Raw genomic sequence first — 16,484 nt, 5'->3', positions numbered from 1 at the left:
TTTCTGAAGGAACTCTAGGATCCTCTTAGATCCAGGATGTGCTGAAAGATGCAAAGAGTTACCCCATTGAAGAATCCAAGACCTAACTCACCCAGGGACAAAGAGAAGTCCTGCAGGTCCCATGTTGGAGTCCAGCTCAATTTGTTGAGCTTGTCTGACCACGCTCTCAATTCCCCAACATATACTGTAGGGGCCACAATCTGAGAGGTGGGGATGATAGGTAATGGGTTATTGTCCTGATTGCTTACTTGGAATAGTCAAGAGAGGGAGTCAGGTTTCTTTTTTTTTTTGTTCCTGGGTGATAAGGTGAAATCAAAACGATTTTTAAAAAAAAAAAATGAGCCCAACAGGCTTGACAGGGGTTCAAACGCTTAGTTTAGAGGTACTGTGATCTTCCCATATCAAAAATGGATGAAGACCCCCCCCCCTCCAACCAGTGCCTCCACTCTTCCAGAGCTAACTTAACGGCTAACAACTTTTGGTCACCAACATGGTAGTTCTTCTCTGTGGGGGTAAATTGGTGTGAGAAGAAAGCACAAGGATGCAGCTTCCCATCCACCTCAACAATGAATGGTAGTGAAGGATCTGGTAAACTCAGAATGGATGCAAATGAGAAGCGTTGCTTGATCTCTTGGAAAGCCTTTTCAGCTGCTGGGGTCCAAGTATAATGAGCTCTGCAACCTTTAGTCAGTGCAGAAATGGGGGCAGCCACCAAGCTGAAGTTTCAGATGAACTTCCTGTAAAAGTCAGCAAAATCCAGAAAGTATTGCACCTCTTTTACTGACTGAGGGACTGGCCAGTCCTGAACAGCCTGTGTCTTTTGAGGGTCCTTCTCAATTTTGCCTTCTTTTAGGATGAATCCAAGGAAAGACACTTCTGAAGAATGAAATTTAGATTTCTCTGGCTTGACATAGAGATGATTCTTGAGCAGTCTAGTGAGGACCTGATGAACATGATGGCAATGTTCGTGTAAAGACTTAGAAAAAATGAGAATGTCATCCAACTAAACAAAAACAAAATGGTTCATCATGTCCCAGAGTACATCATTAATGAGAGCCTGAAACACTGTGGGAGCATTAATGAGTCCAAAAGGCATTGCAAGCTATTTGTAATGACCGATGCTAAAAACTGTCTTCCATTCATCCCCATAATGGATCCTGACCAGGTGGTAAGCGTTGTACAGATCCAACTTTGTGAAGATGGTGCCATCCTGGAGTAATTTGAAGGCTACAGATATAAAAGGAAGAGGGTAGCGGTTGCAGATGTTGATCTTGTTAAGCCCCCAGTAATTAAGACATGGGTGAAGTCTATCTTTTTTGCGCACCTAGCTGGAGAAGTAGAAGGACAGATGAAACCAGAGGCAAAGGCTTCCCTTATCTAGTTATCCATGGCAGTGCATTCAGGAAGGGAGAGTGAGAATATGTGGCCACGATGGGGGCTTGTGTCAGGAAGAAAGTCAATAGCGCGGTCATAAATTGTGTGTGGAGGTAATGTAGTGGCTCTTGTTTTGCTGATGACTTCTTTCAAATCCAAATACTCAGCTGGAACTTGGGATAATTTGGAAGCCTCAGGAGACTTAGAAGGTAGAGGGGTAAGACTTGAGAGGAGGCAGGTAGCATGGCAGGTAGGGCCCCATTCAATAACAGACCCTGTTGCCCAGTCTATGTGTGGGTTGTGATGGCTCAGCCAGGGAAAGCCTAAAACCATGGGGAACTCAGGGGATTTAATCAGATGAAAGGACATTTCTTCTTGATGACCCTCCACCTGAAGGTGAATAGGAGATGTGGTCTGAGTAATCCTGCCATCTCCCAAAACATGTCTGGCAAGAGTAGTAACAGAGAGTGGGGTGTCAAGAACCACTTGGGGAACTTTAAATCAATGGGCTACATTTAGATCCATGAAATTACTGGCTGATCCAGAATAAACTAAAGCCTGGAAAGACTGCTGCTCTTCTTCCCAGTTGATGACGGAAGGTAGATCCCTGTTCCCGGTGACTCAGGGGAAAATGTAGCACCCATCACAGCCCCCCTTGGCTGGACTGGACTGTTCTTTTCCCAAAAGCACAGGACAGGAATCTTGGAAATACCCAGGTTTGCCACAGTATATGCAGCCCCTCTTCCTCCTGCGGTGGTCTCAATCAGACTGAGGTAGATGTGTGCTTCCAATCTGCATCTGCTCAGGATTCTTGGGGAGTGACTGGAATGGCTGCCGTGTGGGGACTGGAGACTGAGAAGGCAGACCAGGGAATCTGGCAGTCCCTGCAATGCTCACATAGCTGATTGTTGAGGCAGATGTCTGGGAAAAACAATGATTCTAAGTCAGATGGAGCATCCCCTGAAGCCAGCTCAGCTTTGATATCTTCTGACAGGCCATGGTGGAAGGTGGTGATGAGGGCTTCTTCATTGCATCTGCTTTCTGCTATAAGGGTCTGGAACAAGATGGCTAAGCTGCGTACTCCCTGGTGGAGCAAGAGGATCTGCTTTGCTGCTTCTTGACCACTGACTGATTGTTTGAAGACACAGCCCATCTCCTGGACGAAGGCATTGAAATCGGAATACACTGGCCCCTACTGTTCCCTGCTGTTCCCAGATAGCAATTGCTCAGGCCAGAGCTGTCAATCAGGAGGGTTATTATACAGGCTATCTGAGATCAGTTAGATGGGAATACTGAAGACTGGAGCTCAACATTCAGCTTGCACCAGGTTAAAAAGCCTTGACATCCACCTGGGTTACCATCGTACCTTAGAGGCATGGCTAGACAGGACTCTGAGCTGAGAGGTGGTGAAGGCAAGAATGGAGCTGAGGGTGGAACTGGAGCAGTAGGAGTAGGTGATGCAGCAAGAGCTTGACCTGTCTGAATAAGTCCTTCAAACACATGGCCATGACAGGCTACAATGTCCACTTGTCTGGTGAGAGATTGATCATGCCTGTCCAAGGTTGCCCAGGGCTCCTAAGATGCATTCAAGTTCAAGAAGTTCTTTAGCAGAAACTGACATCTCTACTGAGTTCATGTTAGCTGAATCTTTCTGTCAGATCACCAAATCCTGCTTGAGTCTTGACCCCGGGTTTCCTGGGTAAAAGGACCCAGCACAAGCCACTGAGCCACTGGGAACTTGGAAAAAACTTGGTTGCAGAAAAGGCCAAGGTGAAGAATAAAAAGTATTTATTTTATTTTTCCAACAGAAAACATGGTAGTCCATGCTAGAATCCCAAGATAGTAATCCAAAAGAGTAATCAGAGTAAACAGTCCAGGTTAATACATAGTGAGCAGTCCAGCAATACAGGCAAACTGAACCAATCATGGATAATCCAGAAAACATTACCATTAACCAAAAGAACATGAAATACAGACAGGTGGCCCAAAACACAAGAGGTGTAAACAGGCTTGGGTCTTGATATGGTCAAAAAGAACTACAGGAAACCACAAAGACTAAGCAATGACTGAAACTAATGACAGGGTTTAAATCAGTGTTGTAGTCAAATCACTGAACCTCAAGTCCAAGTCCAGTCTCAAGTCCCCAGTGTTCAAGTCAGAGTCAAGTCCAAGTCATTAAAGAAAATTTCGAGTCAAGTCCACTATTGAGCCGAGTCGGGTCCACTATTGATCTGAGTCGAGTCCGAGAACAAGACTCTAACCGCAACATTTGACAGTGGCTGTTGCTGCCTTTATGTGAAACCATCTCTGCTACTGTGTTGGACTAACGTTACTGCTTGACTACCCTATTTTATTTAATAGGCTACAAATAAAAAGCTTGTTTGTTGCTTAGCATGCCCCGCTATCAACAGGGCAAATAACATGAGAGAGGGTTAACATTAGCTACCGTAGTTTATCAGTCAGCAAGCCCCGCTATCAACAGACCGATGATCATAGCATGTCACATAGTTCTCTGGGTGTAGTCTTGCCAAATGATGATTGAAGATCGAGGTTGTCCCCGTCATTTGCTCAATAGTTATTCTACATATGGAACACATAGCAGTGCATTTTCTCCATGAGAAGTCTGTATAAGCAAGATGGACAATCCTAAGGGCATTCTCTCCAGGCATTTTAGCGCCATTAATGTTAGTTTGCTCCTGAACATGACATATGAACAGGCGAATGTGCATTCTCTTGCACAAAATTAGTATAAAAATTAATGTAGATATAAATATCTTATGCCAAATTTTTATGGCATGTTACAAAAAATGAAGAAAAAAATCCAAGTCCTTGTCTCCAATTTACGAGTCCAAATGCAATTAATGCATGAGTCCAAGTCATCAGTGATCAAGTCCAAGTCAAATCATGAGCCCTTAAAATTAGGGCATGAGTTGGATTTGAGTCCGAGTACTGGACTCAAGTACTATAAGCCTGGTTTAAATACATAGGCACAATGAGGGAACAGGGCACATGACAAATAGATAATTAGACACAGGTGAGGCAATTAAATAGGTAAGGAGACTCAAGGAACAAAAGAGTCTCTCTGGCGACATCTGGTGGGGAAGACAAAAACTCCTGACATATGGGAAGTGGTGGAACTGAGATTGATGGAAGAGAAGGGTACAGTTTCAATTAGATATCATGCTAATGATCTGTGAGTGGACTTGGGCCTGAAATGTGCCTTAAGGGCCTGGTTAGTACTGGGAGAGTTAGGTCATATTTTGGATCTCAAAATACAAGTTAACATTAAGCAAATCAATGGGGCCAAATCTATTGGGACAACATGGAAGGCAAATTAAACATTGTAATAGATTGCAGTCCCCCATTTCCACTCACAGTGAAAACCATTTATTTTCCACTATTATACTGTAATGGAGTTGTGTATGGTTGGAAGCAAAACAGTAAAGTCAAAATATTAATCTGTCCCCCGGTGAGCTAGTAACATGTATGGTAATCTTTTTGGAATTGGATTTCCATGTTGTGACCAGTATTGACATTGCTGGCAGTGAGATAAATTATGTAATTATATTATGATGGAACTACTCATGCTGTCTCAATTTAAAACAACTGGCAACTAACTTAAAGCAGCAAGCAAAAAGAAAACATCAGCTGATATGGCTGGAAATTGGAATGACACCAGAATCAAAGAACTGTTGGCTGCTCATTCCAAAGATGAAAATGCTCTTCAGATATTTGATGTTCTTTGTGATGTTGTGGTGTTGCTAACTAGCTAATGTCTCAGCTTGGGCTTTTTACAACAATATGAACTTGCCACCTCATGAATTACATGTCATATCTAGTCTTGCATGGTCTCCTGTCTTGTGGAGGTTCGTGCTCCTTAGCATTTTGTTAAATACAGTCAGGTGGGAATACATGCTACCCATTACTTTTCAGTTATGGAAGAGGGAGTGGGAATGAAAATTTATGATCTATCAGACAACACTATGGACTAGCTGGCTTGCTAACCTAATCACCAAGCCATCTAATCAACAAATTGAACATGATGAGAATTTAATTAAAGGCAAGGTTATCATATTCTGTACATCATTACAAGTTTGGTCAGATGAACGTGTAGTACATTTAACGAAACAGAACTTTTAAAATCAATTTGAGTTTATATGATTTTGAGCATCTCTGCCTTTTGGTGTTCATACATCTAGCGTCAGATTATGTGATACAGTGACTGCAATTTTGGTCAATACTTACGTACAACCTCATCTCATCTCATTTTCTCTAGCTGCTTTATCCTTCTACAGGGTCGCAGGCAAGCTGGAGCCTATCCCAGCTGACTACGGGCGAAAGGCGGGGTACACCCTGGACAAGTCGGCAGGTCATCACAGGGCTGACACATAGACACAGACAACCATTCACACTCACATTCACACCTACGGTCAATTTAGAGTCACCAGTTAACCTAACCTGCATGTCTTTGGACTGTGGGGGAAACCAGAGCACCCGGAGGAAACCCACGCGGACACGGGGAGAACATGCAAACTCCGCACAGAAAGGCCCTCGCCGGCCACGGGGCTCGAACCCAGACCTTCTTGCTGTGAGGCGACAGCGCTAACCACTACACCACCGTGCCGCCCACGTACAACCTCAAATCATAAAAAAGTTGGGATGGTATGGAAAATGCAAATAGAACAGAAAGCAGAAATTTCTAAATTTACTTATATTTCAATGTAGACAGTATTAACTCAAGATATTTCATGTTCTGTCTGGTCAACTTCATTTCATATATCCATTCCTGCATTTCAGACCTACAATACATTCCAAAAAAGTTGGAACAGGGTAAATGTTGGGCTAGTAATGAGGTAAAACAATTAAATAATGATGTGATTTGAAACAGGTGATGTCAACAGGTGATTGTAATCATGATATGGTACAAAATCAGTATCCAGGAAAGGCCTAGTCTTTGAGGAGCAAAGATGAGCCAAGGATCCCCAGTTTGTCAACAAATGCGTGAGACAATGATTGAAATGATTAAAAAGATTCTTCCTCAAAGAAAGATATGAAGGGATTTGAATATTTCACCCTCTATGGTGCACAATATCATTAAACGATTCAAGGAATCTGGAGGAATTTTGGTGTGTAAACAGCAAGGGCTCAAGCCTAAGCTGAACACCCATAATCTCAGATCCCTCAGATGGCACTGCATCAAGAACCGTCATTCATCTATAGCTGATATAACCCCATGGGCTCAGGATTACTCTGGCAAGCCTTTGTCAAGCACTACAATACAGAGTTACATCCACAATGCCAGTTAAAATGCTACTGTGCAAAAAGGAAACCTTATATTAACTGTGTACAGAAGTGCTGTCGACTTCTCTGGGCTCGGAGGCATCTGGAATTGACCATCACGCGGTGGAAACATGTATTGTGATCAGATGAATCAGTATTCTATGCTGTTTTTCGAAGAAATGGATGCCATGTTCTCTAGACTAAAGACAAAAAGGACCATTCAGACTGTTACTAGCAAGAAGTCCAAAAGCCAAGGTCTGTCATGGTATGGGGTTGTGTCACTGTCCTTGGCAATGGTAGCTTACACTTCTGTGATGACAGCATTAATGCAAAAAAGTACAGTGTTTCAAAAAAATTTGATATTATTTGAGATGTAAATATCCCAGACACTACATAGTCTAGGCAAATGAAACTGAACAGGTTTAATGCTGAGCAATATAAGATTCATTCCTCAAAATTTGAAGGAGAAATTCAAAAGGTATGTGGATTCCATGAATAATTTCACAAATTTTCAATATTCTTGAACCCATTCGATCGTCTCTTCCGATGCTGGTGGTCATCCAGATCCTTTTGCCCTGCACACACAGCCTTCCTCTTTGAACTTTTTGTGCCGTGTCCAAATCTGCATTGCAGTTGGTGCATTTTTAGAAAATTCTCTCATAAATGCGTGCTGCACGGTCTTGTTCGAGTGTGTTCGAGCATATTCTAACACACAAAATGCCTTTTCTTTTCCAGTGAATGGCATTTCTATACCTAAAAAGATAAAACCAAAAAACATTAAACATGAAATTTTGACGTGTCCACACATGCCGTTAAAATTTGAGGTCAACTGAATGAGAATTGGCAAAGTTATTCGATTGTGAAATTATATCAAATTTTTTGAAACACCCTGTACACTGAGATTTTGCAGCAACATGTGCTGCCTTCAAGACGACATCATTTCCAGGGATATTTCAATAAGACAATGCAAAACCACATTCTGCACACATTACAAAGGTGTGGCTGTGGAAGAAAAGGGTGTCTGTCCTCTCTGTCCCCAATAGAGAATGTGTGGTGAATTTTGAAGCAAAAAAATATGATAACGATGACCCTGTACTGTTGCATACCTTAAGACTTATTTTCAGGAAGAATAGGACAAAATAACACCTGAAAAGCTTTATCATTTAGTGTCTTCAGTCTCTAAACATCTTTTACATGTTGTGAGCAGGAATGGCAACATTAGAAAGTAGTAAATTATTTCCTGTCCCATTTTTTAATGTGTTTTGCAATAAACAAATTTGAAATAAGAGTTTATTTTGGAAAAAAAAAAAAACAATAAAATTTGTGAGGTAAAACATCAAATAATGTGCTGTTGAACTGATTTGAGTGCAATACAGGTCAAACATTATTTAAAATTTATTTCCAAATTAATTTCAGTTTCAACAGACCATTCCAACTTTTTTTTGCATTTTGATGGCACAGATACAATGTCCAGTACCCTCCTTACCTTGTTCCTCTACCTCATGACTCATCAAGATGTTCAAACTTTGTACGGTAACAATAAATTAGCCACCAAACATCTTTATATACAGCGCCCTCCACAATTATTGGCACCCCTTGTTAAGATATGTTCTTAGGCTTCTAATAAATTATTATTTTTTAAATAATATAGGACAACAAGGGGCGGCACGGTGGTGTAGTGGTTAGCGCTGTCGCCTCACAGCAAGAAGGTCCAGGTTCGAGCCCCGTGGCCGGCGAGGGCCTTTCTGTGTGGAGTTTGCATGTTCTCCCCGTGTCCGCGTGGGTTTCCTCCGGGTGCTCCGGTTTCCCCCCACAGTCCAAAGACATGCAGGTTAGGTTAACTGGTGACTCTAAATTGACCGTAGGTGTGAGTGTGAATGGTTGTCTGTGTCTATGTGTCAGCCCTGTGATGACCTGGCGACTTGTCCAGGGTGTACCCCGCCTTTCGCCCATAGTCAGCTGGGATAGGCTCCAGCTTGCCTGCAACCCTGTAGAACAGGATAAAGCTGCTAGAGATAATGAGATGAGATGAGATAGGACAACAATGCAAAAGAAAAATCCAACCTTTAATTCAAGTGCATTTATTCAGTGGGAAAAAAAATCCCACATTGAGAAATAATTATTTTACATGAAATCATGTGTGCCACAATTATTGGCACCCCTGATGTTAATATTTTGTACAACCCCCTTTTGCCAACAAGACAGCACTTAATCCTCTCCTATAATATTTCACAAGATGGGAGAATACAGAGAGAGGGATATTCAACCATTCCTCTTTGCATAATCTCTCTAAATCATCCAGAGTCCTGGGTCATCTCCTATGCACTCTCCTCTTCAGCTCACCCCACAGGTTTTCAATTGGGTTGAGGTCTGGGGACTGAGATGGCCATGGGAGGAGCTTGAGTTTGTGTCGGGTGAACCATTTTTGTGTAGATTTGGCCACATGTTTAGGGTCATTATCTTGCTGAAAGACCCAGTGATGACCCATCTTCAGCTTTCGGGCAGAGGCCACCAGAGTTTGATTTAAAATGTCCTGGTATTTCAAAGAGTTCATGATGCCATGTACCCTAACAAGGTTCCCGGGGCCTTTGGAAGAGAAACAGGCCCACAGCATCACCGATCCTCCCCCATACTTCACAGTGGGCATGAGGTGCTTTTCCGCATACTCATCTTTTGTGATGTATTAGAGTATTTGTTGCCAAAAAGCTCTATCTTGGTCTCATCTGACCAAAGCACACGGTCCCAGTTGAAGTCCCAGTACCGCTTAGCGAACTCCAGACATTTACGTTTATGCTTGTAAGTGAGAAAAGGCTTTTTCCATGCATGCCTCCCAAACAGCTTGTTGGCATGTAGATGGCGCCTGATGGTTGTTATGGAGACTTTGTGACCCCAAGATGCTACTCTTTGATGCAATTCTCTAACAGTGAGCTTTGGAGAACTTTTTACTTCTCTTACCATCCTCCCTCACTGTGCGTGGTGGCAAGATAAACTTGCATCCTCGTCCAGGCTTGTTTGCCACTGTTCCAGTTGTTTTAAACTTCTTGATGATTCCTCTGACTGTAGATATGGGCAGGTGTAGGCGAGTGGCTATTTTCTTGTAGCCATTGCCTGACTTATGAAGGTCAACACACATCTGCCTTACCTGAATGGTGTGTTCTGTTGCCTTTCCCATGTTGAAGAGTGGATAAGAGAAATAGGCCTCTGTGTCACATCATATTTATACCCCAGGGAAACAGGTTGTGATGAATTACTAATTAAAGGTTCCTAGATACTCTGATCAACTTTATAAACTACAGTAGAAATGACAGAAATGATTCAATTACATTTATTTTCTAGGAATTGTTATGGGTGCCAATAATTGTGGAACAGGTGATTTATGAAAAATAATTATTTCTTAGTCAAGGATTTTAAATTTTTTTAAGGGTTACATTTTTTCTACAATTTTCAGTGTGAGATTATGCTTCTGCAATAAAAATTGAATTTATTTTAAAGCTTTTAACACATCTTAACCAGGGGTGCCAATAATTGTGGAGGGTGCTATATCTGCTTTCTTTCTAAATTAAAAAATAATGTTTAAATGGAAAACTTGAGAAAGATAGAAGTGTCATATGCCTTTTTGCATTTCTATAGAAATGTCAACAGGACATTGATGAGGTTCTAGTGGGAAAAACTCATGTGACCTTTAATGATAGACACAATATGCCATACACACAGGCTGTGATTTACGAGTGTCAGTGCGTCGCCAACATATTCCCACTAGGTGTACATCACTGTACTATAAGAGATACTGAACTGATGGGCTACAGCATTCCAAAGGTGAAGATCTAATTTCATTTCCATGCCTATTTTTGTCTGTTGCTTATCAATTATCCACATTCTAGGGCACTCGCATAATCCCCCCTCTCCTCAGTGCTGATTAAAGGAGAGTGGAAATTTCCTCATGAATTTAAGCCATCGAATTTCCTGGATGAAAAGGGGCAGTCTGAGAAAAGTGAGGCTTTTATACCTTTTTCTGCTGGTGTTTTGTTTGTTTGTTTGTTTGTTTGTTTGTTTGTTTATTTAGTAAACCAATGTATATACATAATATAATAAATACAATATGGAAAATATACACTAGTTGTACTTGGATAACGCAAAAAAGTTTAAAACTTATTTCCATTGCGGTCTATATGAGTGATGACATGATGGCGGGTAAATACTAATTATACATTAATCACATGTAATTATCACATATACATATTAAATTGAAAATTTAATAAAAAAAGTAATAATAATTATAATAAAACGAGAATCTTAATACATAGTAATTATTTTACAGGTTAAACACCATAAAGTCGCAATCGTAGGTATGAAAAAAAAAAAAAATACTATGTATAGAGGAAAGGATTTGATCCTTGATTGTGTAGACAAGTGACTAGATGCGTTTTTACTTCCTTTTTAAAACTAAATTTATTGGAATGAGACTTAATATGGGCGGGGAGGTTATTCCATAAAACAGAACCAGTGAATTGAAAAGATGTCTGTCCAAAAGATCTAACTCTGGGGACAAGAAGGGAAAAGGGGCCCGAACGGGTGTTGTAGCGGAAATTGTTAAGTGTAAAAGATTGTTTGAGATATTGTGGAGCGTTGCCGTGAATAATGTTATGCATGTGATGGAGTTTAAGTTGTTGAACACGGACATCCACTGGTAACATATTGACCTGTCTTAACTCAGTTGCCCCGATATGTGTACAAGGGGTAAGGTTGAGAATATATCGAACTATTTTGTTCTGAGTGGTTTGCAGACGGGTTTGTAGCTTCTTGGTTAGGCCAGAATACCAGGAAGCGCTGGCATAGTCAAAATGACATTGAATGAGTGCTGAGGTAAGGAGTTTTTTGGTTTTGACGTCCAGATGTCTGGTCTGGCGATACAAGAACTTTAGTTTTGCATTACTTTTTTTGATGACACCCTCAGCTATAAAACTACCCGTGATGGACTGATCAAGTGTAACGCCTAAGTATTTAACACAGGATTTACTGGTTAATACTTGTCCATCACATGTGACGTCGAATGACTCAATATTGTTGAGTCGTCTTTTTGATCCAAACAGGATGGATTCCGTCTTTCCGAGGTGAAGGGATAGCTTGTTATCTATAAGCCATTCTTGACTTGATTGGAGCTCGGAAGACAGTTCCTGCTGAATAATTGCAGGGTCTTTGCCAGCTACTAATAGGGCGGAGTCGTCTGCATACAGTAGAAGTTTGCACTTTACTGCGGAAGGCATGTCGTTAGCATATATGAGAAAAAGGAGAGGCCCTAATATGGAACCTTGGGGGACGCCACAGATCACTTCTGTAGGAGTGGAGGTGACGCCACTTATCTCCACACACTGCTGCCTTCCTGATAGGTAGGCATTAAACCAGTTTACAGCAGGTTTTTGAAGCCCAATGGCTTTTAGTGAAAAGGTGAAAGTTTTTACATTTCTTCACACTGAGCCAAAGAATACGTCAGCTTCAACTTTTAGTGCTAGCCATCAGGGGCTACTCTTTACAAAATAAGATTAAACCATTTGCACCAGATGTCATTATTTCTAAAGCCAGTTTAGATTTTGTCTAATAATAATGTTGAAGGCATTATTTTGTGTGTGTGTGTGTGTGTGTGTGTGTGTGTGTGTGTGTGTGTGTGTGTGTGTGTTTGAAAGTTTGTGAACCCTTTAGAATTTTCTATATTTCTGCATAAATATGACCTAAAACATCATCAGATTTTCACACAAGTCCTAAAAGTAGATAAAGAGAACCCAGTTAAACAAATGAGACAAAAATATTATACTTGGTCATTTATTTATTGAGGAAAATGATCCAATATTACATATCTGTGAGTGGCAGAAGTATGTGAACCTCTAGGATTAGCAGTTAATTTGAAGTTGAAATTCGAGTCAGGTGTTTCCAATCAATGGGATGACAATCAGGTGTGAGTGGGCATCCTGTTTTATTTAAAGAACAGGGATCTATCAAAGTCTGATCTTCACTACACATGTTTGTGGAAGTGTATCATGGCATGAACAAAGGACCTCAGAAAAAGTGTTGTTGATGCTCATCAGGCTGGAAAAGGTTACAAAACCATCTCTAAAGAGTTTGGACTCCACCAATCCACAGTCAGACAGATTGTGTACAAATGGAGGAAATTCAAGACCATTGTTACCCTCCCCAGGAGTGGTCGACCAACAAAGATCACTCCAAGAGCAAGGCGTGTAATAGTCAGCGAGATCATAAAGGACCCCAGGGTAACTTCTAAGCAACTGAAGACCTCTCTCACATTGGCTAATGTTAATGTTCATGAGTCCACCATCAGGAGAACACTGAACAACAATGGTGTGCATGGCAGGGTTGCAAGGAGAAAGCCACTGCTCTCCAAAAAGAACATTGCTGCTTGTCTGCAGTTTGCTAAAGATCATGGACTAGCCAGAAGCCTATTGGAAAAATGTTTTGTGGACGGATGAGACTAAAATAGAACTTTTTGGTTGAAATGAGAAGCGTTACGTTTGGAGAAAGGAAAACACTGCATTCCAGCATAAGAACCTTATCCTGTCTGTGAAATATGGTGGTGGTAGTATCATGGTTTGGGCCTGTTTTGCTGCATCTGGGCCAGGATGGCTTGCCATCATTGATGGAACAATGAATTCTGAATTATACCAGCAAATTCGAAAGGAAAATGTCAGGACATCTGTCCATGAACTGAATCTCAGGAGAAGGTAAGTCATGCAGCAAGACAACGACCCTAAGCACACAAGTCGTTCTACCAAAGAATGGTTAAACAAGAATAAAGTTAATGTGTTGGAATGGCCAAGTCAAAGTCCTGACCTTAATCCAATCGAAATGTTGTGAAAGGACCTGAAGCGAGCAGTTCATGTGAGGAAACCCATCAACATCCAAGACTGAAAGCTGTTCTGTACAGAGGAATGGGCTAAAATTCCTCCAAGTCGGTGTGCAGGACTGATCAACAGTTACCAGAAACATTTAGTTGCAGTTATTGCTGCACAAGGGGGTCATGCCAGATACTGAAAGCAAAGGTTCACATACTTTTGCCACTCACAGATATGTAATATTGGATCATTTTCCTCAATAAATAAATGACCAAGGATAATATTTTTGTCTCGTTTGTTTAACTGGGTTCTCTTACTTTTAGGACTTGTGTGAAAATCTGATGTTTTAGGTCATATTTATGCAGAAATATAGAAAATTCTAAAGGGTTCACAAACTTTCAAGCAGCACTGTACGGTATGTGCAGGTCCTCGTCCATGTCTCAGTGAGGGTCTGGCTCACATGGAGCTCTTTCTCATCCTGGTCACCCTGCTGCGCCACTTCCAGTTCAAATGGCCTGACAATGCAGGAGAACCAGACTTCACTCATATATTTGGAATCACAGCCCAAACCATACAGGATGGAAGTCAAACTCAGGTAGCCAGCTCGGGAAATGTAGACCTGGTATATGTATGTAGACACCTGGTTTGTGGTTAAAGGAGAACTGAAGTAATTTTTAAACTTGCTTTATTTCTTAATTAATGTGTTATTCAATTATGTTTTTGGTTTTAGTAACCTTATATCGTGACTTGTATTGGCAACTAACTGCAATTAAATATTATACTTATCGGCCTATTCGGTTTTCAGCCATGTTGAATTTAGTTCGTTTGGTCCACGGCAGGCGTCACTTATCCGTGCGATCTTCATGAGACTTGTGCAAGACTTCGAAACATGAAGTGTCAGCCAGGTGTCAGTGCCGCCATTTTGAAAACTGGTTTCCAAACGAAATATTGCACAAAAAACGAGTTTAAATGACGATTACTGCCTGCTTTTTTCAAACTTTCCTGATTGCTATCAAAACAAACAAAACTTCCAGCTTGATTACATCAGCATTTGAAAGAGGGCGCGCGCATCTTTTGACAACATTGGCAGATGTTGGTCGCTTTGATTTCTGCTGTACGTTTTACTTCCATCCTACGATGTCTCGCACAGGTCTCAACGCATCTCGTTTATGGCCATTGCTTTGACATATGGACTGATATATTTCAAACACTCATAACTTGCTATAGCAGTGACAAAATAGCTATCAAAAATGCATTCCTATATTTAATAAAATGAGATAAATAGAATTTTGATAATAAAAAATTTGCCTTCAGTTCTCCTTTAATGGTACAGTATAAATAATTTAGCATGTTTAATTGCAGCTAAATCCTAAAAAGAAACCCATTACCCTTACCCTAGCTTCTTTTCACTGGCTCCCAGTGAAACTTCAAATCTATTTCAAGGTTTAATTGTTTATTTTTGATGCTCTTTCAATACAGATCTGCTCTTCCTGCATTATACTTCAAGATTGTTTTTGATTACTAGATTAGATTACTTCGAGGAAGCAATGTGCCAAGCAATTGCTTCTGCCTATCCCATGACGAAAACTCAAGTGTGGTTATGCGTTCATGATTGCTGCATCAACAATATGGAACAGTGTTCGCATTAGATCGAGTACTTGTGTAAAACCAAACAGAAAAATCTCTTCTGAGGAGCAATCAAAGGTGTTTGTGTATGTTTCTGCTGACATGTTATTCAGACATTATTCTTTGGATGTTGGATTATTTTTCTGTAATTTCCAGTTTTAGTGTGCTTCTGCATTGTTATTTTAAACTCAGCTTATCCTCTGTTTTTGTACAGCATATTAAAATGTGTTGTATAAATAACATTTAATTACTTGCTTACTGAAGAAACCTGAAATCACGGACTGAAAGAAGAAGAAGAAGAAGAAGAGGAAGAAGAAGAAGAAGAAGAAGAAGAAGGTTTGTTTCTATGTCTTTTAATTTTTACTCAATTAAGTTCCAGATTAGTATTAAATATTAATCTGTCTCATGAACTGCTACATGAGAATTTTTTTTTTTTTACAGTTGCCCATTGATTTTATTGATGATAAAATCTGAGCCAAGACTATGCAAATAATAGAAGACGATAAATAAATCACATGAATATACTGAATCATCTGTGAAAAATGAGTAGCCCACAAACCTCATGCTGTTTGGGGGAAGGTTGGCACTGTTTACCTCTTTCACATTTCAATTTATTGGACCGGGCGGCACGGTGGTGTAGTGGTTAGCACTGTCGCCTCACAGCAAGGAGGTTCTGGGTTCGAGCCCAGCGGCCGATGAGGACCTTTCTGTGTGGAGTTTGCATGTTCTCCCCGTGTCCGTGTGGGCCCCCTCCAGGTGCTCCGGTTTCCCCCATAGTCCAAAGACATGCAGGTTAGGCTAATTGGTGGCTCTAAATTGACCGTAGGTGTGAATGTGAGTGTGAATTGTTGTTTGTGTCTCTGTGTCAGCCCTGTGATGACCTGGTGACTTGTCCAGGGTGTACTCCGCCTCTTGCCCATAGTCAGCTGGAATAGGCTCCAGCTTGCCTGTGATCCTATAGAACAGGATAAGCGGCTACAGATAATGGATGGACGGCACGGTGGTGTAGTGGTTAGCGCTGTTGCCTCATAGCAAGAATGTCCGGGTTTGAGCCCCGTGGCCGGCGAGGGCCTTTCTGTGCGGAGTTTGCATGCTCTCCCCGTGTCCACGTGGGTTTCCTCCAGGTGCTCCGGTTTCCCCCACAGTCCAAAGACATGCAGGTTAGGTTAACTGGTGACTCTAAATTGACCGTACAGTGGTGCTTGAAAGTTAGTGAACCTTTTAGAATTTTCTATATTTCTGCATAATTATGACCTAAAACAACATCAGATTTTCACACAAGTCCTAAAAGTAGATAAAGAGAACCCAGGTAAACAAAAGAGACAAAAATATTATACTTGGTCATTTATTTATTGAGGAAAA

General features: G+C 41.0%; 1 protein-coding gene across 1 annotated transcript; it reads left to right on the top strand.

Moving 5' to 3' along the window:
• Positions 1–2,749: 2,749 nt before the first annotated feature.
• Positions 2,750–14,095, top strand: LOC132869954 (putative inactive cytochrome P450 2G1). The gene is given in 7 exon segments (XM_060903520.1): positions 2,750–2,818; positions 8,103–8,171; positions 10,285–10,470; positions 10,536–10,552; positions 10,554–10,672; positions 13,922–14,057; positions 14,059–14,095. Coding segments are annotated over 7 exon segments (633 nt in total).
• The last annotated feature ends 2,389 nt before the right edge of the window (positions 14,096–16,484 follow it).

Source organism: Neoarius graeffei, chromosome 21 (genome assembly GCF_027579695.1).
Source record: "Neoarius graeffei isolate fNeoGra1 chromosome 21, fNeoGra1.pri, whole genome shotgun sequence".
NCBI lineage: Eukaryota > Metazoa > Chordata > Actinopteri > Siluriformes > Ariidae > Neoarius > Neoarius graeffei.
Note: the sequence above shows the minus strand (reverse complement) of the source record. Positions and strands in the feature narration are given on the sequence as shown.